The 26,973-nt window shown below is 35.0% G+C and overlaps 1 protein-coding gene across 1 annotated transcript in view; it reads right to left on the reverse strand.

Annotated features, from left to right (window-relative positions):
• Positions 1-3,549: 3,549 nt before the first annotated feature.
• Positions 3,550-26,973, reverse strand: part of LOC145670269 (protein O-mannosyl-transferase TMTC2-like) — a 226,183-nt gene continuing 202,759 nt past the window's right edge. The window contains exons 9-10 of the mRNA XM_081738695.1: positions 12,264-12,442; positions 3,550-5,412 (exon numbers count right to left, since the gene is read on the reverse strand). Of these exons, the coding sequence (XP_081594821.1) occupies positions 5,233-5,412; positions 12,264-12,442 (359 nt within the window). The 3' untranslated portion in view covers positions 3,550-5,232. The remainder of the gene's footprint in view (positions 5,413-12,263; positions 12,443-26,973) is intronic.

Genomic DNA, 26,973 nt, shown 5'->3' on the forward strand with positions numbered 1-26,973 from the left:
GCCGTTGGATAATAATTGGTAAAAAGTTCTATCAAGCGATGACATATTGTATATCCATAAGAGATGGGATCGAATATTAGCTTTCAAAATATGGGATATAAAGAGGAAGGAATAAAATGATATAGGTACTCGTAGAGAAGAATAATCTTACGTTAAAATGAAGATAGCAAAGAAAGTGGAGCATAAAATCTTCAATAATTTGAAATGGATTTATAATTTGTTGACATTGCTGTATTACAGAGTACTTATGGTTCTTTTATATGTGATTTATTTGTAATAAACCTTTCTGTGTGTTTAAACTGCTTTCCAAACTTGTCATAGAGTATCTAGAATGATATGAAACAACAATTTTCATGATCTTCAAGAAACTGTTCATGACGTTCTGCAGGTAAATCATAGAATTTACAACTGATATGCTGCAAAAAAATCAATGCATATACGGGCATCTAGAACCAGAAAATATTAATGGAGGTAAGTGATTGTACCTGTTATTAGAAATTACACCATGTTATGTTTAATAAAAGAATACAAGTGAAAAGTTAGGGATACCAGATCTGACCCACAAAAATGGAAAGCAGTTTACGACAAATACAACCCAATAATCATAACAATCGTAACCAAATAAGGTGAACCATATATTAATGAAAAGAGTAAACAACCGATTTAAACTTATTTTTACACACCACATCCTCTGTAGGGGTGAACTCAATAACTTACGAAGAGTGAAAAGTAATTTGACTGGACCGGAAATCAAATCCGGGATTTTCGGTATACCGTGCCGATACGTTAACTACTACGCCACACAGTCTTCTTCCCAGACCTGGCAAATACTCTCTGATTCCTACAGTCGGTGCTCTCTTCTCAGACCACATTGGGTGGTGTAGTGGTAAACGCATGGGCACTGTATGCCGGAAATCTCGGGTTCGATTCACGGTCCAGTCAAATCACTTTTTGACTCTTTTTCAAGTTAAGGTGAACCATAGTACAGGTGGAGTATCTATGTGCAACTGTATCAATGTACCCACACAAATGACAAATGAGACTAGGAAGATGTCGAATCTTCTGAAGTTGTTGTACTGCCGTGCGAAGAAAAAATATTCTACACTAGTGTTAGAATAAAATGCAATATAATTGTTCAAGAATGACACATATATCATTCCATAGGTCTTATCGAGTTAAACAAAATTATATGCTTGAAAGAAATTCTCATGAGTAGTTTTTATGAAAAATCGAAAGAAACGAATTTTAATGTCACTAAACCATATGTCATTCGTCACCAACAATAACTGTCTCTATAACACGTTACTTATTGAAACAAATATGATAATAAAACATAGCCCCTTCTAGGCTTTCACTATTACAATAGGAAAAGAAAATTACATCTAACTCAAACTATCATTAACTGTCTAGTTTTCATTTTCTTTTTAATTTAACCTTTAGATTCAGTGTTGTACTTTGTTGTAGACTGATTCTCTCCAATATGATAGTAAAAAAATGTTTTTATGTAAATTCATATTTTCTGAACTGATAAATAAAATGTTACTCGATATTTCCTTTGAAAAATAATAGCGAGAATCAATTTTGGGAATTTTATTTCAGTGAGTTAAAACTGGAAATTTGCTCAAGAACTCTGCCATCTTAATCATTAGTTTGACGATATAGTTATTATTATCACAAACTTGTACGACGAATATAGCCTTATGGTTAGAACACTAGCTTATAATGAAAATGATTTACGATTCAACATTCAAACTTGGATCTCTACAGTATGTTTACAGCATGAAATAACACATTCCTTAACATAAGCCACAAAGTTTATATTTTTAGTTTTTGTTAATGTCCATATGACCTTCAAGTATCTAAAAGATGAGAATCAAGGGCTCAGGATTTCTGATGGTGACCTATTTAGCTTGGCTTTTCTGAAAACCAATGTCCAGAAAATGGCAAATAAAGTCATGTTTGGACTTCTTCCCCTCCCGGAAAACAAGGAATAAAAAACAGTTGTTTCCTATAGTTCCAAAGTTATGGGGCACTATTATGCAAGGTAAGTTAGATACAAATTGTTTTTGAATAACAACGAAATATTCTCACAATCGAAAGTATTATCTAAGATACGAAAATGTCTTAATAAACACATTCAAAGTTTAAAGTTCAAAGTTATTGTCATCTGAAATTGTATATAAAATTAGCGGAATAATTAGAGTTCTCCCTAGGTACTAGAGCTAGATATACGTTAATGATACATCATTGAGAAAGAAATATCTGCATTATTAATATGAAATCTTATTTATGATTTAATAATTGTATTGGTTGTTGCTTTTCATGGGGTAGAGGGGTAATTACGAGTGTATACTTAATTATGTCAATAATTGTTTTTTCCATCATATTTGGTTTGTGTAATGCCATGGGTTTGTACTTATTCGTTTCTGAATGGAAATTTTGCCATTAAGCTGAACTGTATACATAAGGTATTGATACATTTTTGAACAAATTAATGTCTCCGAATATTAACATACGTTCGGCAATCCAGTATTACAACCCATTCTTAGAAATTCAAAATGTAAAACACCCGGAAATCTTTGCTACAATACAGATAGACATAGCAGTTAAGATCAGTTTTCCGTTCATACGAACAAGTCATGATAGATTAATTTTAAACTCAAATTCGATCAACAATAAAGGCTAAATTAAAAGATCGAAATTTGAAAATTTATTTAATGGCATTCACTTGTACTGAGTTTGATGTTTTGTTGTCATTGAATCTTTTCTCTGATTTGTAATCAAAGAGTAGCAATATATTTCGCAGAGCTACTTAAGAAATTATGGAACAACTTCATAAGTTGGAAGAGATTTCTTGTTGATGGCAAATCCTTTCTACAGCTCTGTATAAACCATAATTCTAGTCTATCGAGATAAAGCAGGTACTGTCCCTGATAAAGTTAAAAAAAGATTAATAATTCGAGTGGCATCCAATAAGTTATCTACCTAGATAGTAAGGAATGCAGATAGGCTCACCTGGTCATCGCTGTTTTCGATGTAGTCCCTATGGAGGTCTATGCTCCGCCGCCACTGTGTCGGCAGCAAAGAAATCTCAGAGGAAAAAAATAGTCTTTGTTATGGCCTGCAAACTACTGGGAAAGAGCCTGTTAGACCTCGTTGTCCGACAAGTTCATCCCCTGTCATCAGTTGAGCCAGGAATTTGTCCTTCTCCTCCTCAAAGAAGTCCAAAAAGTCTTGAGACAGCTGCATCCGAGCAGTGCTCCAACTTCTGCAAATCCATTGTTCGTGGTGTCACACACAGAATCTGGTCATGGCCAATGTGTTGCTCCGATTAACCTCAAATTGTGCAGCGGCGTTCCCCACAGTAGCCTTGGCGTGCATGTCAGATGTCATTATGATCCGCCCCTTCCTGCCTATCTTGGTAGATAACTTATTGGATATTCCTTATATATATATATATATATATATATATATATATATATATATATATATATATATATATATATATATATATATATATATATATATATATATATATATATAAGGAGATAAAGTATTCAAATAATTACCAGAATATGTATCCGCTGTTGTTTGAATATTCGAATATTCATTTTCAACATTCTAGCAAGTATTCGAATAGCTATTTCTTATCCGATCATTCGTTATCACAATAAATGTTCAAACAGTTACTCTTTATCCGAATAATTATTTGAATAAACAATTTTATTCGAGCATTCGAATACCGAATATTCGAAGAATCCTTTATTCGAATTTTAACAACATTTTTCTTAATGCAATAGTGCTTCACATGTCCACCACTATTCTCAACACACTTTCTCAATGTTCAAACAGGTTTCTTTAAATGCTATTCAACTTATATAGATTAAAATTAATTCCTGTAATGATTGTCCTCTCTTGGAGATATTTTAGATCTTTGATCCAGCAAAAAATTCAAACTACAAAATTTTTCACATGGAAAAATCCATAAAATTTTAGTTCAAACAATGGTGAAGATTGTACCTTGGATCCTACTCTTTGGATCTTAGAATCATAATCGATTAATCGGCCTTTATACTAATTTTAATATATATTAGTGTGTCAATTGTAGTCATCCTACACTGTAACGTATTCTCTGACTTTAATAGCACTATAGGGCCACTGTAACTCAGTGGTAGAGCACTTATCTCTGGTGCGTGGAGTCCCTGGTTTGATGCCCGGCCAAGTAAGTTAGTGGTGGACCACACCGTGTTCGTGGGTTTTCTCGGGGTACTTCCTGTTTCTTCTCACCTTCTCATTCTACCAATTCTTTCATCATAATTCATTTGACTTAATCATCGCCTCTTTTAACCTAAAGGGTATTATCGTGGAACGTTAAACTCAAATATTTCATATTATTTTCATTTCATTTCATTTAATAGCACTAAATTTATTTTGTCATTGATTATGACATTTTTTTATTCAACTAGCTGAAATACTCATTCTTCGCATAAGGGCTGTATTTGGAAGTCAACACCTGTTGGAGTATCACCATTCATCTCAGCGACCGCGAAAACTATGGATTTGATACTAATATTGGTCATTTTGGATTATTTTTACATGTCTCGGAATCCTTCCCCCCTCCGGTGACCTCCCGGCCCGGGGGTGTATTTGGCAGTTAATGCGATCAGAGTTTCACCATTGATTTGAGCAACCGCGAAAATTATGAATTCCACACTAATATCGGTTATTTTCTAGTACTTTTACATGTCCCGGTAAGCACCCCTCCCTGAGACCCCCGGTTCGAATTAAAAGAAAGAACACTTCGTCTTGGCCTGGGGCCTAGACCAAGGTACAGTGCCCCAAATTTGGTAACTCTAGGTTCACTCGTCTGGTCCCCAGGCAACACACAGACAGACAGACACAGACAAAAAAACTCTTTATTTTATTTATATTAGATGTTAAGCATATAACGTTTAAAATTACTTGAGATGGTAGAAAAATCTAAGAAATCTTATTATTTCCTTTTGATAAGCGAGAGAATGTAATCTCAAATAGAGAAAAATACGATCTCACTTTCCTTTAGATTTCGCCTTGCGTGAGAATTCTCTATGCATAGTCGGTCTGAAAGAAGCTGTTGGGATTCGCCCAGAAAAGATGTTTTCCAATTTCCTTTCCCTTTGTCAAGGGCGCGTATAGATGTGAAGTAAGGTGACATTGCAAACGCGAGTAGGTGAATGGATGAAAGTGCTTTCTTCACTTCGTTCTCTGGCTGTCTGCCTGTGACGTCATCAGATTGTGGAGGCGCTGAAGATTGACCTGTGTCACATGGTCGTTGGGTCGAAGCTTGATTGCCTGGTGGTAACATTCCTCGGCGTCTCGAAATCTTCCCATTAAGTGGAATAGAGCACCGAGATTTACATAACTGGAAGGATCCTGTAAAGTAAAATAAGTAAATAAATAAATAAATAAATTCTAAAATATTATTTACATATATCAAAAACAATATCCAAAGATGGTGACACGTACCAATCGATAGATCTCACTGAGCTAAATAATTAGTAGTGGTAAGTATGAATTCTCATGTGCAGTTTTTGAGAAAGGAGAGAACTACTTTTCTTTTAATCCAAACTTGATGTACAGTAACTACGTTATCTATTAAGGTGAAACTTATATAATTGTATGCTTTTACCATGCTTTTATTTTATTATAATACTAGCAAGACGATAGTATAGTTAGCTCCCAGCCCTGTAGATAGAGTGCAGAAACTCCTCTTGTACCAAAATCGGTTGGCCCAGCGTTGGAAAAGTGGTAGCAATGCGAAATACCAGCGGTGGCCCAACATCAGGTTTGGCCACTTTGGCAACCATTTCCCACCCATTTCTCAACTAAACGAGCGGTTCCTCGCCGTTTAACCAACGCTGGGTGGGGTTAAATTCGCATTTCTTGGTTGGGAAAACAGTCAATTCTAGTATCGTTGGGTGAAGGTCGGGAGAATAATTGGTTGGCCAACAATACATTTAACCAACATTGGGCCAGCGTAAGTTTTTCCGCTATAAATTCGCACCGACCATCACCCACGGTTTTGACCAAATCTACTCGTTGAGTCAACCAACCTTGCTACTAGGATTACGGCCATTCTAAACGGAAAGTATTAGGCAGCAAATAATGCAAACAAATCATCAAACGCATTGAATGCTAATTCACTCTCCTTTTCCTCCGTAACATAATCTTACGAACTCTGACCGTCCTTTTCCTACATATTCTACTGTTTTTTTGTGATACAAAATACTTAAGAACAGAAACACTAAACATGAATGTCTCATAAATAGCAAGGCTTCGTACTGTCAGCAACTGACAGTAACGATCGTGCTTTGCCCATTGCTTTATTGTACGTGCTCTAATGATGTCATAGCAAAACGTAGACTTCGTTCCCCTCTCCCCCGACCAGAATTATTCGTACGTATTGGTGGTCAATATCACGCAAGAATATTTCCTCTTCAGCCGTTGGAACCAGCTACGTACGGGCCGTACATAGTGGTAAAGAAGAATGCAAGCTCGACTACGTACGTAATGATAGTCAAGTGCTTAATAAGATACAGCCAAAACTATGATTGATTAACTATATATGAATTATAACCCAGATTAGCTGAACAAAACGAGATGCTTAAGGTTTACTTCTCATGCTTAGTTTTGAGAAAATAAAGAAAACGAAGTTTTGTGGTGCTTAAAAGCATGTAGTTTCTTCCCAGAAATTATTTGCTTTGCAAATAATCGGTTACTTTGATTAAACTGTTTTCCGTGGAAGGTACTTTTGTAATTAAATTGCAATCGAAAAGTTCAAATTATAGGCTAGTTTTGTTCATTTTTTCCTGCACGAACATTCTCTTCTATGTAGTAGTTGGACTCTCAAAATGACCAAGTGGTTGGTTGCATGCTCTCCGTTCGAGTAGTTCCAGGCTTGATTTCAGTTTTAGATCTTATGTCTCATAACTTGATTTTGAAAAAAGGGATGTTGAACTTACAATAAGCAAACATAAAGCAGTTGTAATATATGGGTGGAAATAAAGTCTAGGAGAATCGAGAAACATCGCTATTCCTTGAAGAAAAGCGTGATCCACATTACAGTCACTATTCGCAAGAGTCACCCTCAAACATTCCTTCATTACTCAAAATTTCTTCAACATGTAAAAAGCCAGAACAGCCATGCCGCGCTTACGCACTCCCAGAGATATTCCCGTTTTCAATTTATTACAGTATTCATCTCAGATATTAAATTTTCTCATGATATGGCCTTGAAGACAAAAATGTGTAAAACTTGTTTTAGACTAGCAAACTATGATTTACATAAATATTGAAAATCTTATTGAACGGCGAAGTCCATCTGTAAATCGATATATATCACAATGAAAACGGTAAGAAATAGAGAGAAAAGAATGTCTTACGTACATTCAGCGTTTCAAGAACATGTAAGATTTCTGTCATCAATCTACGAAAAATGAAATTCGCTGCAACTTCCAGCATCGAAATTGATTCCATAGAACACAAAAGGCAATAGATACGAAAAAAACACTACTTTTGACATGACTTTAATGCTCGAAGAACAAGATTTCATCTCAACTCCAGTTCGAGTACTGTAACCAAAAGTGGTACAAATCTGCCCTTTCAGAATTTAATATTGATTGTGATAGAACAAAAACGGGAACAGTTAGCGAGAAACAGTTTATCTGAAAATTGTGTTTTTGTAATAGGTTTTCAGCGCTAATCTTTCAACATTTATTTCTATAGAACGAAAACTATAACAAATATCGACAGACGGTTCTTTGATATACGTATATTTAATATCCCAAGAGTTGGAACAAAACTTTCTAAACTTGATTTTGTGAGCTATTCTAGTTTCTTTTTGTTCTTCTGGGTTTCTTACAACTGAAAGTGAGATGGCCTAAACAAGAATTTCTAAATCGATCGCTATGTAAACATGAAAGACTTACTCTTCGCTAAATTGATAGTGTTATCTTCTATATTGAAACTGAAAGTTGTGGAAGTCTACCATGTCTAGTTTTAGTGTATAAAGTTCATAGGGTAAAAGAAATTGTAGATTTTCTCCTCCTAATCTGTATATTGAAACCGGAACTGATAAATCTATCAGTTTTACTCAGAATATTGGAGTCCAATAGTTATAAAGTTTATCGTAACTTCACAATGTGAACCAAAACTTAATCTAGTGTCTGAAACCTATGCACTCCTACCAGTGAGGTACAAGATTATTTTTGCATAATGAACTGGTGATATTGGCTCCAGGTGTTATGTAGTCAATCTGCAGATTTTCGTATCATTGTTGTGAAACGTGGTACAGTATTTTGTCCATATTTGTAAAACTTCGTATAAACATGTTGTAGGCTGAAACTCTAGCAAATACCTATCATATACAATCGTCCTGTTATTGACCTTCTTATTTTTAATGGGTTGGCAGAATGCGTGATAACCTTGTGCTCAGCTCTGGTCCTGTAAATGATAAGTGTATAGGAAATGCATGTAAGTTTTATCTCAAAAACGAATTCAACATATTTTTATAATTTTCCAGTACAATCTAGTTATTCACTTAGTTGCAACCGTGAGAATTGCCTTAAACTGTGAGAGAGAGTGGCCTCAAAATTAAACGTGTTTGATAAACTAGCTCAACTCAACATTTCAGCTCAAATACCCACTTTTAGGTTCAGGAACTTATTGAATATTTGCATTCCGGATTGCGAAGAAATAATTTACGGTTCCTTTTGGATCTGGACATATAGGCATTCTTGCATTAAGATTTTTGCATAGATAGTTGATTGGGCCTGCAGAATTACTATTTTATTACTTGGGATTACTTGATTAGGTCAAATATAACATAAACTACATAGCATCAAATTTATCATCAGTCTACGTTTCGTCCTACAAGCTAATAAATAAAAACTATCTTACGAAAAATTCCTGGGACTGTTAATAAGGCAATTAAAGCTTTGTTCTACAAGACCTACATTTTCGAATTCAAGTTTAGATAGTAATAGATAATAATACTTATCAATATTTTTAGCACCAATGCTACATAAGGTGCGAATCTATATTTAAAAGTGGGAGCAATTTGTATTTACATTGATATCGAACCCAGGTCTTCCACACATAACGCAAGAACACTATCAATTTAGCGAGTAAGTCTCTTGTGCTTACATAGCGATCGATTTAGAAAATCTTGTTTAAGCCATCTCACTTTCAGTTGTAAGAAACCCAGAAGAACAAAAGGAAACTAGAATAGCTCACAAAATCAAGTTTAGAAAGTTTTGTTCCACATTTTTTCTTTATTATGTTCTTCGAACAGCACGATAGCACTTAACATAATGAACCGTAGTAGGTATCTTTCTGTTCTCTTTCCAAGGATATTAGATAAATGACTGAACACATCAGTCTTAAAGTACTGTCTACAAATACTAATGTTAGAGAGAAGCAAAGAAATTTTCAGAAAATTAGATGAAAGCGTCCAAAGTAGTAACTAGCTGTTTGTAATTTGTTTACTGTTATTTATCTATTGTAAACTATTTCCTCCCATGTATCATCCGATGAATTAACAAATTTTCAAGTAATCGAAAATTAAATAAACTCTCCTATTCTTATGTTGTTAAATGTTTTATTATTAAAAATAATGCACATCAGAAACAAATGCAAAAGATTTACTTCAGTACTCAACCTTAGTATGCAAAAAGACTTCAACCAGTTAAAGATATGAAATAGCAAATAAATCAAAGCGAAAGTCCATGAAAAATAAGATTTGTCCAATAGCTGAAGGAATCGACAACTTTCTTTTACTGCATGATGTCTTTCTATTGTAAAATAAATATTTTTATATAACATTTCATATCTGTCTACATTAATGTGCTATCCACTAATATTTTATTCAGATGATTGATATTCACATTAGAAAGGAATCGGATGATGGATATTTCTGACTTATCCATTATCAGCAAAAAAAAAAAAAAAGAAGAAGAAGAAGAAGAAGTTCTACGCTATCTAGATATTATCCGTTATCCAGACAGTGTCCACGATTTTTTTTGAGATATTATATGCTGCCCATTACCTTGTTATTTGCTGTTATGCTACCAGATATCATTCGTTATTCCTTATTCTATACTTGGTTTTATATATTATTCATTAACCTCTGTTTATAATTTTCATCCTTATATAATCGGTGATCTCTTACCCTGATACTATCGTTTGGCAGGATATTACCAATTTCCGTTATCCAGATAGCATATATTATCTGCATATTTACTGTTCCTGTTGGTCTCGGAATCTATTTATTATACGTATAATATTGGTATTTCCGATATCAATTATCTGGATATTTGCATAAGTCATAAAAGTTCTTTAAAATAAAATACGCGATTCTTTGTTTTCATAAGAAGCTGCAAAATGAAAGGCAACATTAAAATTTGAACATGACTTGAAACATAAGAAATACTTAGTGTAATTAGAATGCTAGGGTTTTCATCAAGTTTTACCGGCTGAGAAATATTACAGAATGAGTTTCTAATGGTATAAAATGATCATTACATGCCTTTAAGATAAAAACGCCATTGTCAAAATTAGTTATTTCTCATCGTATTTCAAATTTTCCCTAGAATTATTTTCATTTAATTCAGATTAAAATACTACTGATAGCAAATAGAAAGAACAAAACAAATTCATTGAGTAAGTTTTCATTGTCATGCTTTGTTGGATGAAGTTTGTGATCTGCATGTAATAAGCACCCAAAACAATTCTGTCGGATTTTGACTCAACGGAGAGAAGCCTCCCTACTAATATAGTGATTAGCTGGGGATTTTGGTGCAGGAGTTCCGTGTTCGATTCTCGGCAGGAACAATTTAAATTTCAATGGATTTCACATGTACATGTCTCATATAACCTCGGTGCTGAAAAAGAGACTAAACTTCAATAAATGAACAAAGCGATAATATTAAGTACGCTATATCCAGAAAATTATAAATAGTATTCATCAGCTGCAATAACGTATCTCCATGCTCGGACAAACTATTGAACTTTACACTTTAATAGAACTCAGCAGAATATGAGTCAAAAAATTCATCTAATATTAGCATTTTCATTATGAAGTTCCCGTAGAATGGTAAGTACGAACGAAACAAAGAGTAATCTGACTGCATAATGTAGCAAAAATAAAGAAAATACATTAGCACTTCCCAAATAATGAGATAATGGTGTCACGGTTGACCTTTCCAACTAATGGATTGACGTTATTCTGAAGTAGAATATGTAACACGTTTGCGATTCATCAGCACTGCGTTCACGCTTTTCAATTGTTTATGCACACGTCCTAATTGTTACGAAAACGTTGTACGTGTACGTTGATCATCTGGCCGCTGGAAGCAACTCGAAATGACTGACATTCCGAGCACTCCACCAAATAAAATGCATAATTTTCTGTTGGTACAGTGATGAATTAGTTGTTTGGGAGATAGTTCAATTGGTGACAATCAATCATAAGTTTACGAAAGAAGACGACATTGCACTGTTGATCTCTTCTTCACTCATTCCTGTTTGACAGTAGATACAGAATCAGTGAACAAGAGAAGGAACTCTTTTTTCTTTCTTTAAGGTGTAAGAGACCTTCAATGTGCCACTAATGGAAAGTCCATAGATTCGACAGAGCTCTTTTGAGTTCCAACATATTTGTCGCCTTTATTATCAACATAAATTATTATAATAAAATTATCACGTATCACGAAATAACAATTATTACACACATCATTTTATCATTCGGAAAGGACTGGGAAGTTACGAAATGTTAGGGACAAATATGGAGAACACCAACTGGCATGGTCCAAAATCCAATGAAAATATGTTAGCAGAAGTAGGGAAACGAATAAGAATACTGGATATGCAAAGAATTGTTTTCGAAAAATCAACCAGTTTATGTGTTTGGTGTTCAATATTTCGAGAAACGATTCTCATTTCAGAGCCAATGACTAGAAAAAGGAGCAATTTATATAAGTTGGCTGGATATATCTGAGGAGTTTAAAACAACTAGTCAGGACAATATTTGAGGGAAAATTTATTCTAAGAGATAATATAAAATCTATTGATGAAGGTAAAAAAGGAAAGAGGAAGATTCCAGTTTGTAAACAGTGTTAAACAGAGTAAATCTTAGGAGAAAATGAGAAGAGGATCATTGTGCATATAAGTGTGGAAAATAACTTATCAGTAACGGAATAGTTATTATGATAGATAATAATTGTTACCTGAGGTCGTATTTGCACAGCCATTTTATAATACACTTCTGCTTCGTGCAGTTTTCCTGCCAATCTAAGACTAGTAGCAGCACTGACGACGTCTTCGTACTCTTTAGAGCTGAGGTTCGCTGCTTGTTGAAACTTCACAGCTGCCTCTAAATGCCGGTCTTGACTGCTCAAGAACTGGCCTAGAAATTGAAAGAAATAATATTTATAAGTATATTTTTGTTAAAAGAGTCTTTTTATTGTCATGTTCCGTAATACATATGATTGTTAGTATGGAGTTTTCATACCACAAGGAAAAAATGTCCAGTTACATTGTGATTAAAAGAGGCATAAAGTTTGTACGGTACGCTTGAATGCATAGAAAAATTCCCACTCTTTTCTACATTATAAAAGTTATTTGTAATACCTAAACTTGAACCTTTTAAGCTCTGAAAATAGCTTCAGATAATGATCTTTAAAATGGAATCAGCCCAAAACGACGAAAAGTGGACTATATTCTCTTGTGCACTAAACGCACCATATGTAATTAAAAGTATAACCGTAGCAAGTTTATTTAAGTATATTGTATTAATAATTTTACTAACATACCATGATTGCATTCTTAGTCACATATTTTTACGGTTAACAATACGATACTAAAAAGTATGAAAAAATAGTGTAAAGTAAAATAGAAAAAATAGTGTAGACTACTATTTTTAAAAAAATCTTTCTCACATATTTTGCTTAACCAAATTAACTTTTGTTTTAATTTTCATGGCGATTATTACTCTCTAATTAAGTACATGAACACATTTTACTCTTTTATTTAATTATGATACGTATGAAAACGATTAAATAAACATGGCATTAAAATCCCAAAGTAAAGTTATGTGTTTATTTAAAACGGTTATAAATCAAAGATGTTCATTTGAGAGCCGCATAAAGATCTTGAAGCTAAAGTAGTAGTTCCATCTCCTATTGGAAATAATTCCCCAGGTCCGCGATAATAACTGCATATGTTCTGAGTTTGTGGTTGTATTCAATTATTAAATACACAGAGAAAAAAAAGTATGTGGCGTAGGTAAAAAAAAAAAAGTAGGTTACATGCTTACCGTACGACTATATATAAATCCCAGCAGCAAACGTATGACTGAAGACGTATGTTTTATAATACTTTCCGTATAAGTGTTCCATCTATCTTTCCGCATGAAAGAAAGAACTGGATATAGGCGGTAGAGATCTCAGATACATATGGACGTATATAACATATAGCTGGCATATGTAACACACGTATACGTATGTAATATACGGAAGATTGCTGGATGTCAGACATCCTGTAGTGGCACTATGTAACGTCTAAGTGTGATAAGGCAGTATGTATGTAGCACACGGAAAACATTTTTTCTGTTTGCACAATATGCTACTGTCCCGATAACGGATTCTTCTCAATGTGAGAAATGAGTTTCCTAATTGCGAAAAAAATTGTCCATCATTGATTGCAGCACATCTAAGTAACTGCTGCAATTACTTAACGTTTAATCTAAAATTAATATTTAAAACTTCGTTTCATGTATTGTTTCCTCATTCTTGTTCTCAGTTGCAATTAGTGAATTCTATCCTTAAAATTTGAGTAAGTCCAAGCCCCAATATTGATGGTCAACAACTGAAAAAGTTTGACTAAGTCCAAGCCCCAAATTTGATGGCCAACAACTCAATAAAAATTGTTGTGAAAGTATCACAGGATTCTGAAACATGGATACTTGGGTAGGGCACATACTAGTTCCTAAATAAAGTCTTGACTCGACTACGGTAGGAAACATGATTGGATCTGGGACCTTTATGGTTCATTTTTTCATGTTTCTGGCCTCTTTATAACTCCGAAAGGGAGCATTTGTGCACCCAAGTTGGTCTATACAGTGCTTTTCGTCTTATCTTGGTGTCAGGAAACCAAACGTTGTCGGTGTTGTTTTGAAACACCCTATATATATTTTATATAAACCCCTATATAACATCCTATTTATTTTCTTCTATCTATATTGTTTTGAGCAGTTGTTCTTAACGTGGGATATTGGGGGGCGGTATACTATTTAGTGAGCTTTTAAGATTTCATGACCTGCTAGACTTTATTCTTATTATTGGACGAAAGCAATTATGATTTTACAAATGAGTTGACGAGTTGATTTTCAGTTTAACGTCCCGTTCAGCAGCGAGGCTTTATGAGACGTGAACCGCCTGATTAACGTGGAATTCGAACCACATTAAACCCGGGTCTCCCACGCCAAAGGCGCGTACGATTTTACAAATGAGTTGACCAATCTCAAAATGTCTCTTTTGTACAAGACTTTAGGGATATACGGTGTATATAGAGACATTTTGAGATTGGTCAACTCATTTGTAAAATCGTACGCGCCTTTGGCGTGGGAGACCCGGGTTTAATGTGGTTCGAATTCCACGTTAATCAGGCGGTTCACGTCTCATAAAGCCTCGCTGCTGAACGGGACGTTAAACTGAAAATCAACTCGTCAACTCATTTGTAAAATCATAATTGCTTTCGTCCAATAATAAGAATAAAGTCTAGCAGGTCATGAAATCTTAAAAGCTCACTAAATAGTATACCGCCCCCCAATATCCCAGGTTAAGAACAACTGCTCAAAACATTATAAATAGAAGAAACATTCATGCCACACAACATACATCCTGTATGTTGAAACAATATTTTACAGGTTCAAAATTGTTAATGTTCTCGTAAGTTGAAGGAAAAATAAATTACCATTCTTTTATCCTTCCTGTGCAGGCATAAAAACTGAAAACAGTCTCTTTGAATCGATTTTTAACAGCGACAGGAACTTTCCAGGATGTGCACAGCATCGTAAATTACTTTGCTGTTACCAGAATTATGAAAGAAGTGGTTTTATTTCTTACAGTCAGGAATAATGATGATAGACTCTCTACGTGTTTGTTATAAACCTGTGATATTAAAGCTGCTGCAAGAGACTACTTTACTGCAACTTAAAAGACGTAAATAATTTTGGGTTAAATTCATTAGAAATATTTGTCTCCAGCTCTCTTTGCTTATAAAATACACATTTTGGTGATATTAACAATTATAACCTTCTGATTTATAACACTATGAAGAAATATTTATCATAAGCGATATCAGGAGTTTGTGATCAAACTCTATGTCCCTCTCCAAACTGTAAATGTAAGCATAGAAGATGAACTCAGTATATCATTCTATGTTAGTAGCATCTTCTTACACTATCCAGAGAACATAAATATACCTGTTAGATTCTGTTTCAAGTTGATGCTATATCTAAAGACAGTTAATCAGACATTCAAGCAATAGTTGTTGGTGAATACAATGATTGAAGATCCATATTAAATGACTGACATTCCTTGAAAATTCATTCATTCCAAACACGTACAAACATGACTTAAAGTGCCAGATATTTGGACGTCTAATTTAGTGTTATTGGGATAAGGAATTAGGGTAACTGTACTTCATTAGTTACTTTGTAAATACTTCTCTCATCATTCTATTGTCCCATATACTGTTCATGCAGCACCAATGAACGTACAGTACATTAAAGAAATAATCAAATGTAGGTCATCCAACACACTTTTATGTGTGTATATCGATTGACATTTGAGATATAAAATCCGTGTTCTCTAAGAATCATCTTATACTTTAGATATCCATTATATCTCATAGAGCCCATAAAATAATCTACCTATTTGATTAGCATCTCTTACATATTCCATTAAAAAACTTGGTAACTAACTTGTTGACCGATGATTTATTATCCTGTCACTGCACCATTTTGGCGCAGCATCGTTTTGTGATACGTCGTTATGTGCTGTTTCATTCCGCTGCAAAGTCATTCCAATGCATTGAATGTGTTTCTTTGCTGTCTCGTCCGAGGAAAGAGCCACTTGTAGACAGTGCGTTGACATGTGATGAGAAGTGGGTCCTGTATGAAGCTCCACGGCGTCGTCATCATTGGTTAGCATACCATGTACCAGTTCCGAAACAGCCGAAATCTGCACTACACCAGAAGAAGGTCCTCCTGTGTTTTTGGTGGACTGCATGCGGCTTCTTGCATCGGGAACTGCCACCAGCTGGTCAGAACGTCAATGCCACTGTGTACTGTCAGAAGTTGAGCCGTATTGAAAAAAAAACCCTCAAAACTCCGGAGCGAGGACTCCTAAATTGGAAAGAGGTTCTACTGTTACAGGACAACACTAAGCCCCACACTAGTGGCTAATATGACCCGAGACGGGACACCATTCTACGCCTTCAATGGGAAACACTATTGCATCCGCCATACTCCCCGGACATTGCACCGTCCGATTATCACCTGTTCTATTCCTTCGACAAGCACCTTGGAGAACGCTAGTTCAAATTCCTAGTAGAGGTGCAAAATGCACATGTTACTTTCTAAACTTCATGGCCCCACCAAGTTCTAGCGCGGTGGTATCGATGGCCTTCCAGAACGTTGGCAGAAGGTCATCGATACTGATGGAGACTATTTCTGATCTTCCATTTAACGTCTTAACTGACATATCGATGTTCGAAGGTGGTGGGTGAAAAGCGACAGAACTTTCTCGGTTACCTTTATATATTTATTTGACTAATTTGTAAAACTACTCAACCGATTTAGACGACTTTTTACTATTAGAAAGAAAAGTTTATCCATATTAGGCTATGGGTTAATGTTCGTATCTTGAGCAAGGGAGACCTGGATTCTCTTTCCGGTGTAGTTCGTGTGGTTAGCTGTAAGTCTTTGCCTTATGTAGCCTTAGCTTTTACGAGGAACATTTTACTTCAAATCAAGTATACATTTTTTTCTTCCATATTCTTATATGTTACTTATTGACACGCCTTGACTCCACGAAAGTTAACAGGGCACCTTCGTGGCTAAGCGGTTAGCGTTTGCACCTTTGGCGTGGGAGATCCGGGTTCGATTCCCGGTAGGAGATCATGTGGTTCGGATTCCACGTTAATCAATAGGTCCACGTCTCACAAAACCTCGCTGCTGAACGGGACGTTTAACTCAAACTTACCTCACTCCTGTGAAAGTTAGCAGCATCGTATATGAGACAAGGTAAGACCATATATACGCCTCTCTCTCTCTCTCTCTCTCTCAGACGTCTTGTTGTCTCTCAGTGTTTTCGCTTGGTGAAAATCAATACTGAAACCAAAATTTTCTACAATTTTGGTTGTAACAGAGGGATAAGGGAGCAAATGTTGAAACATTAAATACATACAAAAATTTGTTTATTGAATCTCTTACAGTTTTTGCTATTGGCAGGTGAATGGCCATACCAAATTTATAAGACCTCCCGTGATTCCTATAGTATAATTTGAAAGTCTAAAACACGAGCAAGAGAGAAGAGATTTTAGTAATCAGTGTTTATTTCTTTTTAATGACATGGAGACATTGAATTTGTCATACAGAAACTCTTTTCAGACCACTATTAGTTTACCTCCTTCTCTTTATATTGTCATTCACATAGTCCTGAATATTTATTTATTTCGGCTTGTTTTACATGTTGAGGTTAAGGCTACAAGAATATGGCTACATGGCATGAGATTAAAGAATATGTTAGATAGGAACGGAGAAATTAAAGGAAAGGTTTCTTGTCAGATGCAGTTAGGATAGATTTTTTTAACATAAACTATGAAAAATGAATAGAGATTAATGATCTAAGGAATATTGTAATTTTGTTACTAGGGATTAGGATTAGGAATTAGCTAGTTTTCTGAGGTTTCGGCACCTATGGCCATGTTAGCCCGTCACGTATGAGGGATGACCTAATTCTGCAATCACACTATCCGAGGAAAAGTTAGGATTAGTAAAGAAGGAAAGCGGAGTGGGATCTGTATGTTAGGTACCATTCCGATATTTGCCTGAATGAGAAAAACCCAGGAAAACTTCACTCAGGCTGACTCTCTTGCTGTTACACTTTTTTGATCGAATGTCCCACTGGGAATCGAACGCGAGACCACTCGCACCGAAGATGAGAGCATTAGTGACTACGCTACTGAGGACCACGCAATTCAGCTGCTACAATAAGTCTTATCAGTAATATAACAAAATTAAATATATATTAATTAATACATACACAATGTTAATTAATTCACGTTAATATCGTATTTCAGAATAGATAATACTGTAGGGGTAATGATTTATCATCGCACGATCATTTAGTACGCAAATTATTGGAAAAACAAAATGTAGTAATAACGCGGAAAATTAAAGAGCATATTTGCACTTGCTTTTGTAGTTGATGTGTTGCACTTTGATTATTATTGTCAGCATTGAGTGACATGTATAACCAATTAAAGCAACTAATCCAAATATATTAAGCAGATTTCTTTATATAAAAATGGTTGATCCAACTGAATACATTAGAAATTACATTCAATCATAGATATGTGTTAAATTAACTCTTTCTAATAACATTCAATATTTGACATTTTCCTCATAGTAATATAAAGCAATAGCTGTAGAACTTAGAGCAGTACTATCACTAATTAATTCATGTCCACATCATAAGAATGAATATTAAATCATCACAATTACGTTTTTTATTGCTCTACACACAGAGTAGGAAGGCTTTAATTTTGCTTTAAACTCCAATATTTGATACCAATTTTATGAGGAAGAAATATTTCAGTAAATCAGAAACATCGTAGAGGAATTATAGAAAAAGACTAATCCTAGCAAGTTCGGCAGTACTGGATTGACTTAAAGAATATGATCGATAATAATAATCGATAATCGATAATAAGAATATGATTGATGATAAAGAATAAGATAAAAAATATAGCCTTTTTTTTGCCTTTCCAAGAAAGAATTTCTTAATTGATGAAGGCATAAAGTTATCCATATTTCAGAGCCCTCTAAACGGTAATATCCATTTTATAATTAAGAGATACAACCAACAAATATCTTTGGAAACACTTATTTATTTTCAATTTTTACATCATGCTTAATCCTATTTTCACACATAGTCACCACGTAAATTTAAATACTTGTAATATTGCCCCCTATTACTCTCTGTTTGTATTCTTGCCCCCTATTACTCCGGCGTTAATTCCTTGATGACGTACAAAATCTATGTTTAGGTAGGGTGTAAATATTTTAGTCTACTATTGCTTAATTACGTCCACTTAAGTAATTATTGTTCCGCTGTGAAAACGTGTCCTTCTTAAGAATCTTTAAACTTCCTAAAAAGGTGAAGACAAAAACTAGACAGGTCTGGGTTGTCGAGAACTTTCTCACTGAAACTTTTGAAGAAGTTGTCGTGCTTTACTCAGCAAGTCGAAGTCTTGCATTTATGTGAAGAAAAACGCTGATCTGATTTGATAGTGCATAAAATAAAACATGGTCGCACACATCTATTTCTGAGAATAAATGAAGCTGAAGGTTTTCCTATAAGGTTTCAACAGATTGGCTGCATTTCCAGTTACATGCCACATAAATAGGTAACAGTAATTCCCTTGAGAGGCCACAGTGACTTTCAGTCCTGACATGGATTTTTATCTGTGAAACTTTTAAAAGTGACGGTCTGTGCAGTAAATTTCAAAATACCCACCATCTGAAGGAAAGTACAGTGCAAAGATAATTGCAGATGTACGAGATGCTGAAATGCAATCTTAACTAAGACAGAGTTTCGTAATGCATATGAGAAAGGACAGCATACTAGGGGCAAAATGATTTAAGATATGTAAAGAGCTACTAACAGAAAAAGTAGAAAAAATACTCAATAGTGTGGATTTTAGAATTAAAGAAAAAATAATGATATATTCTTGGAAAAAATAAGAATAGTCATATACGTTATAACGTAAATCAAGACTGATAAATTATAATGACTTTCTGTTTCCTCTTAAAAATCCTGATTAGTTAGTAATGCTTCCCCACGCGTACAAATGAGAAAGACGCAATAACGTACGTGGACACTTTTCCACACTCTGCAAATGAATCTTGGCCTAATAGAAAATGCGCAGAAGAAAACTGGTAGTTCTTTGTTGAAATAATTACTTTCTCTCTCTCTCTCTCTCTCTCTATCTATCTATCTCTATCTCTATCTATCTATCTATCTATCTGTCTATCTATCTATCTATCTATCTGTCTATCTATCTATATATCTATCTATCTACCTACCTACCTACCTTTGTTTCTTGAAACTTCCAGAGCAGTTGATGGTTTTCGAAGCTATATTTACCAGAAGTGTTTTTCGCCAGTATGTAGAGACATTCTTAGTTTCTGTTTCACCATAGAACTCGCAAAACAGAACATAAACTTACACAGTTGAACTAACGCCAATTTATTGTAGCACATAAGCACAGACAATATTTCTATTATTTCATAATGTGAACTTGATTACAAGACTATCCTATGATTTTCACTATCATTCTAGTGTCTTAGTTTCAAATGGTTGCTCTATAGTAAAATTACACTTCTAGTAATGAACTATTTTCCGTAAGAGCACATGCATTATAAATTTAGCAATAGTTATACATGCTCTATATATGGTTGTTTAGAAGTAAGACTGGACAGATTATAGATAGTGAAATTTTAGATTTTAAAAATTAAAGGTTAGCTTCTTACAATTCGGGTACGCCCTTTCCTCCAATGCTTACGATCCTCAATATTGGAAGAACCAGTAATATTATTGATGCATGTTTTGTTGCGATTCAACATAGTATTGGTCCCTTTCTTTGTCACGTGGTAATCTTCTGTCATACATTTTTTACTTATTTCCACTGCCTATGACAAACGTCGGATAGGGCACAAATGTAGCCTTCCCAAAATGTCGTAATTTTTGCCGCCATTCTGACAATGTACACAAGCAACAGCCGTCCTTCCTGCAAGTCAGCACATAGCATTTTCGAACTATCCGTAATTATTTATTCAGTGTGTTCACACACGCTTTTGCCTAGTGATCGAATTCGTTGCAACAAAACTTAAACAATCTTCTACTGTAAACGACGTGTTTCTAGTTAACATCAACAATGTTGGGAGGCGATACCTTACATCAATATACGAAAAATATATAGACCAACTTGGGTGTAGAAATGCTTTCGTATCAAACACATAGCCAGTATTTCGGAATGGGGGGGGGGTCCGTGACATGAAATACTGTGGTTATCACACCAGGGGTTCGATCATTCTAAACTACTTTACTGGCAACAGATATTGGTTCGTTTAGCCAGGATTTCGTAATGATGAGGGGAGTCGTGACTTGAAATACTGTGGTTACACACCAGGGGCTTGATGATCAATCTGAACTCTTTTACTGGCAACATACCCATATTAGTTTGTTAGGACAATAAAATGAGGATTTGTTAGTAGGTATTTTAATAACGAACTATGAAGAAATCTCGAGTAAAAGATTATTTTAAAAAATACTGAAAAAAATATAGTCTTCCGAGGTCATTCAAATTCGTTTTTGTTGTCTTCTTCCATCTTTTTTTTTTATCTTCGATTAATGCCGTCAAAGATAGCAACGAGATCTCTTTTGTCGGTAAACACATCCTATAAAATGGATCAGTGTTGCCGCGAAACTGAAAATTAGTTTAACAAGTGTAACTGGAATTTATGTTGCCAGGCTCATATTATTGGTGATTGTGGGCATTTCTTAAGTTCTACCTGAAAATCTATCTGATAGAACAGGTTTATCGACTGTCATTTGTAGTACATAGCATTAGCGTAGAGCTAAATCGAATTCTGAACGGTACGTTCCAATAATATCAATTTTTAGATTGAACCCCTTCCGTTTCCTCACACGAAGTTCCTCATAAGAAAGAGTAACCAAACGTTTGCTGTAGTTTTATATTTTTAACGCTGATTCTTTTTTTCTCGTTTTTCTTCATCCTTCTTTAATTTTTTTTCATTTATGGTTCGAAGGGGGGGGGGGGTCCGGACTCCCCGGACCTACCCCTTGGCTACGTGTCTGTTAGTATTCAACCAAAAAATTAACGAAAAGTCAAGAACAGTTATAACTAGAGAACAGGCGTTTATCCAGATATTTTTGTCGCGGGGGAGTCCAAAGATTAGGAGGAGGGTTCAATAGTACGAGAAATTACACAGTATTGAACAGGTGTTGTTCTACAGCCGAAAAATAAAATGGTAAGTAATTTTTAAGTAGTGCTACATATATTCTCACGGAAAAATGATAAAACCAGATTGTTTTTTAGCATAAAATAAATAGTACAAATTATGAGTAATGTTAAATCTTTAGTCTACATCAGTCCATCTATAGTTTTTTTTCTTTTTAACAAAGTGTAGAAATATATGTCAGCTGCGAAGTTTTGGGAGGTCCGGGTCAGGTGGACCATTCATTTTTTGCGCCTCTGCTAGAGAACAAAATGTCAGAACAAAGACAGTTAAAAGACATTATTTAGTCGGATCAAAGGCTTTATTTAGTTATAGATAAAATTAATGTACAATTAGATGTAGTGCAGGGTCGGTGCAAAGGTGAACCCCAAAGAAACTGGAGAATTTTTGGGGTATTTCAAAATTTACATGAGAAAAATAAATAATAATCAAGTACAATATTTAAACAAGTAAACATCATAGTACATCGTTCAAGTTAGAAGAATGCTATTAGAATTCGGAAGAAAGAGAAATATACATATATGATTGTTCTACATTATCTCAATACAGAATAAACTCTCGGAGAAAAGACATGGACATATCTTTTGAGTATGTGCGATTTATTCTTTACGAAAAATATTGAAATATGTATGTTGTGTGGGAGTTTGCAGGTTTTATAAGTGTATTTGTTAAGACTGTATTGTACTATACAAACAATCTACCATTGTTTTTAATTTCTCTATTCTCACTTTTTTAATTGCAGAATTTATTCTTGGTGTTCATATATAGACAATATTGAAATTTCTATTATACGATTAGGGATGCGCACGAGTCGAGTCGAGTCGAGATTTAAGCCTGTCTCGACTCGTCTCGAGAAAATGTTGTCTCGACTCGTGTCTCGACTCGAAAATATGTTTCTGTCTCGACTCGACGGTGTCTGTCTCGACTCGACTCGAATTCGAGTCGAGACGTCTCGAAATTCGAGTCGAGACAAAATATACGAGTTAAAATATACACACACATGAGCCAGAACATTATGACTACCTACCTAATTGTCAGCTGGGAATTCAACCAGGTGTATATTTTAATTTCTACTTTAGATTGGAAGCAGCAACATATTTCAAATTATTGCCTTTGGTATAAAAATCGATTATAAAGTTTGAATTTGTGGTGGTAGCTACATGGCATGAGCGTGAACTGGGATTCTTCTTTTCTTTCATTATTAAGAGACAACAAGTTTTATTTATTGACTGTAAGATTCACAAGCTGTAATTAGAAGTATATAATATACATTGCTCACTTGTGTACGTGTAAACTTTTCTTTGTTTCGACAAAAATATATTCACAAATTTCAACTTGGGTAGGCAGTCTTCGACCTTAAATTGTCAGTTTTTGAAACCAATCATACATTTGCTTCTAATGTTTAAACCAAATATTTAGCACCGTAGTTTCGAGAAACCCTCTCTGATTTTGGATCATCATTGTGTATTTGGAGTGTGGGAATGATATAAATACTACTCCGGCAGATATCCAGCCTAACTTTACGTCAGTTTTTGCGGATGAGACCTAAAATTAAAACTTTGCCTTTGTACTAAAAATTGTTTTAGTCAATAGCCGGAACGCCTTTTCCTAGAATAATTTAACGGGACACAATGACTCAGAATGAAAAGTCCTAGATTAGTTCTTTATCGTGCTTTAATAGGGTATTAATCTGTGTAAAATATGGAAATAACAAACTGAAAAGATACAAATTTGGAGCGAGACAAGTACAGCACAGAACTGAATTCGGACACCACACTGACTTACTGGAACGCAGAACTTGTGTGTTCTGGCCCATTTTAAGCCCCACTTAGCCAATGTTCCCCTGATCTTTGTCCAAACCGTCATATTGACCTGAGCTTTAAATGTTGTTAAGGAATTACCTGAAACAACCTATCAGCACAATATCCACATATTCGTTTACCCCAGCTCATTAATAGTGTTACTTTCAGAAAAAATCTCCAAAGAGGGTATTTGAAAAGTAAAGAGGGGGATTATAGTTAAACATATGTTTCTTGATATCCTGATTTTCTCTGAAAATTTACCTGAAGGGTATTTTGCACTTGAGTGTGTGTGTATGGAGGAGTAGGCCCGGCTCACCCTCTGAAAGAAATACTGCTTCTCAATAATACAAGGAAATCACAATATTAGGAAATCCAAATATTAGCCAGTAAATATCACATTTATAATTTTGATTTAATAAGTTAATATTTCGCTTACTGCTAAATGTAATGCTATGGAAGCTGGACTTGAACTGTTAGTGGAACTGCAGTCGCCTTCCTCGAAGTGTTGCTTCTGAATCAAAGTATCGATAATCTGAGGTACTGTCGTAAGACCTTTCTAAGCACAACATAGCTAAACTACGAAATTTTTCTTGACCCATAGTGCTACGAACGTATGTTTTTAGCCGTCTCACGCGCGAAAAGGAACTGGTTGCGGAACTGACAGGCACGGTTAGGAAAGTCTTATAAACTTCGTTCAAGTTTGGGAAGAATTCGTAAAGGTTCAATTAAAAAAATAGACGCGATGAAAAATCATTTTCAGTCTTTCTCTCTGCACACAAATTGGATAAAAGTGTTAATTCTGATATCAGCTCAACTTGGGGGATTTTGTAGGTGTTGCTAACAATTGTGATACTTTCTGCTGATGGCTTGTGTAGATGTCTTGGAGGGAATGAAGAACCTGCATATCATTTTCTTTGAATATTTATTGCTAATATCTGCCACAAGGATGTCAATAACGGAATAATACACTTCGCGTCTGTAATATTCAGCTGCTGTCTTACACTCGGAAGAAGTATCATCACCATCCAATACTCGTAGGACACGTGTTCTTCGTGGAACGTTCGGTGCACTGCACCCCATAGTTTCTGCAATTTCTTCTGTTTCTGTCCACACCATATTGAAACTTTCCTCACTCCGTAAGGACTGAAGGCTGCAGATAGTGGCTTGCGACAAATTTTTCACAGTAGAAAAATTGGCACGTGTATTCTGTAAGTGCATGGACAGTTGATTCGTGTATTCAAAAACACGTCTCATCAGTTTAAGACGAAACAGAAATAAAAAAAGTCATGAACATTTTTTAACAGGAAATGCGTGTCTGGGCCGTAATTTTGATCGTGATCTGCTATTTCCTCTAAAGTTTGAACTACTGGTCCAAAATTTTCTAAAACTGCACGAATAACTTCTAATCTACTGTTCCATCTAGTGTCGCTCAAATATTTTAATGTTATCAAATTCTTTAAGTTTTCTCCTTAACGTTGAATATTTTCAAAAATAGCTTGCCTTTTTGACGACGCTTCTACGAAGGAATGCAAACTACTCAGAACACCAAATATATTTCGAATCGCAGACGCTTCTCCGCACACATCAACAATGCATAAGTTCAAAATGTGAGCGTATCAATGAATGTAAATGGCTAAATCGTTCACATCCCTGATCCTCTTTGCAACACCAGAGTACTGACGACGCATAGCGGCTGCACCATCATAACATTGCCCTCGGATGTTATCTACTTTCAGACCCAATGATATTAACACATTTATTAACAGTTTGGATAAACTTTCACCGTGTTTTTTCTGTTGTAAAACCCGATAAAACTTTCGTGAACATTTAATGCTTCATCACAGTATCGCAAAACAATTGATACTTGTTCATGTCGCTTCAAATCTTGAGTTTCATCCATGACGACACCTGCAGTCTTCACACGATCAATTATTTTTCCCTGCACATACTCATACATTAAATCTAGAAATTGATTTTGGTATTCGGGACTAACGTATCTAAAGGTTTTCTCTTTTTTAACATAATACAGAAAAATCACGTCATTGTCTTTGGATCTTAACAATAAGAGTTCTAGTAAATTACCTTTATTTTCACTTTCGTTATTTTCCCTATGGCCTCTAAGAGGAACACATCGGCGAGCACAATACAAATACTATCTAGAAGTGCTTCAAATATATTCTATTGCCGTTAACTATTTGGTTCGTCTAATTTACGCGCAACTGATCCGTGCAATAGTACGTTTCGGAATTCCGCAGCCTTAGAAATACAAGTCTTATGATCGTTACTTGCCTCATGAGTACCGAATTTATCTACGACCTTCTTCCAGTTACGGAAACTCTCCTTAGTAAAGGTGTCTTCAGATTTCAGGATATTTTCGGAGAATGCGCGACAATAAAACCAAAAAGCACTATCTCCAGAAATGCTCAATTCTAACCAACTAAGTTGCCTATACCACTCAGATCGGAACCGGGGGCTATTTTTATTGGGGTATGTTTTCAATTGCGGTTGAAAGGGACCTAGACCTACTGCCAAAAATATCTTTGCCTTTACACAACCTTTGACTGGATCACGATCTTCCGAAATTTCATCTTGTGACACTATTTCAACAGTAGTACCGGAATTTGAATTCTTATCTTCTGACACTGTTTTCACACTAGCACTTGAATTTTTATCTTCTGAATCGCAAGAAGTAGATGGTTTAGTCACTATTTCATTATCTCCGCTGGCACTGTCAATATTGCTAAGTTTCGGCTTCTTACTAAAATATTCCAACAAAGTTTTTTTTTTTTTTTTGAGCACTACATA

The sequence above is a fragment of the Thermobia domestica genome, chromosome 14 (assembly GCF_964235325.1).
Source record: "Thermobia domestica chromosome 14, izTheDome1.hap1.1, whole genome shotgun sequence".
Lineage (NCBI taxonomy): Eukaryota > Metazoa > Arthropoda > Insecta > Zygentoma > Lepismatidae > Thermobia > Thermobia domestica.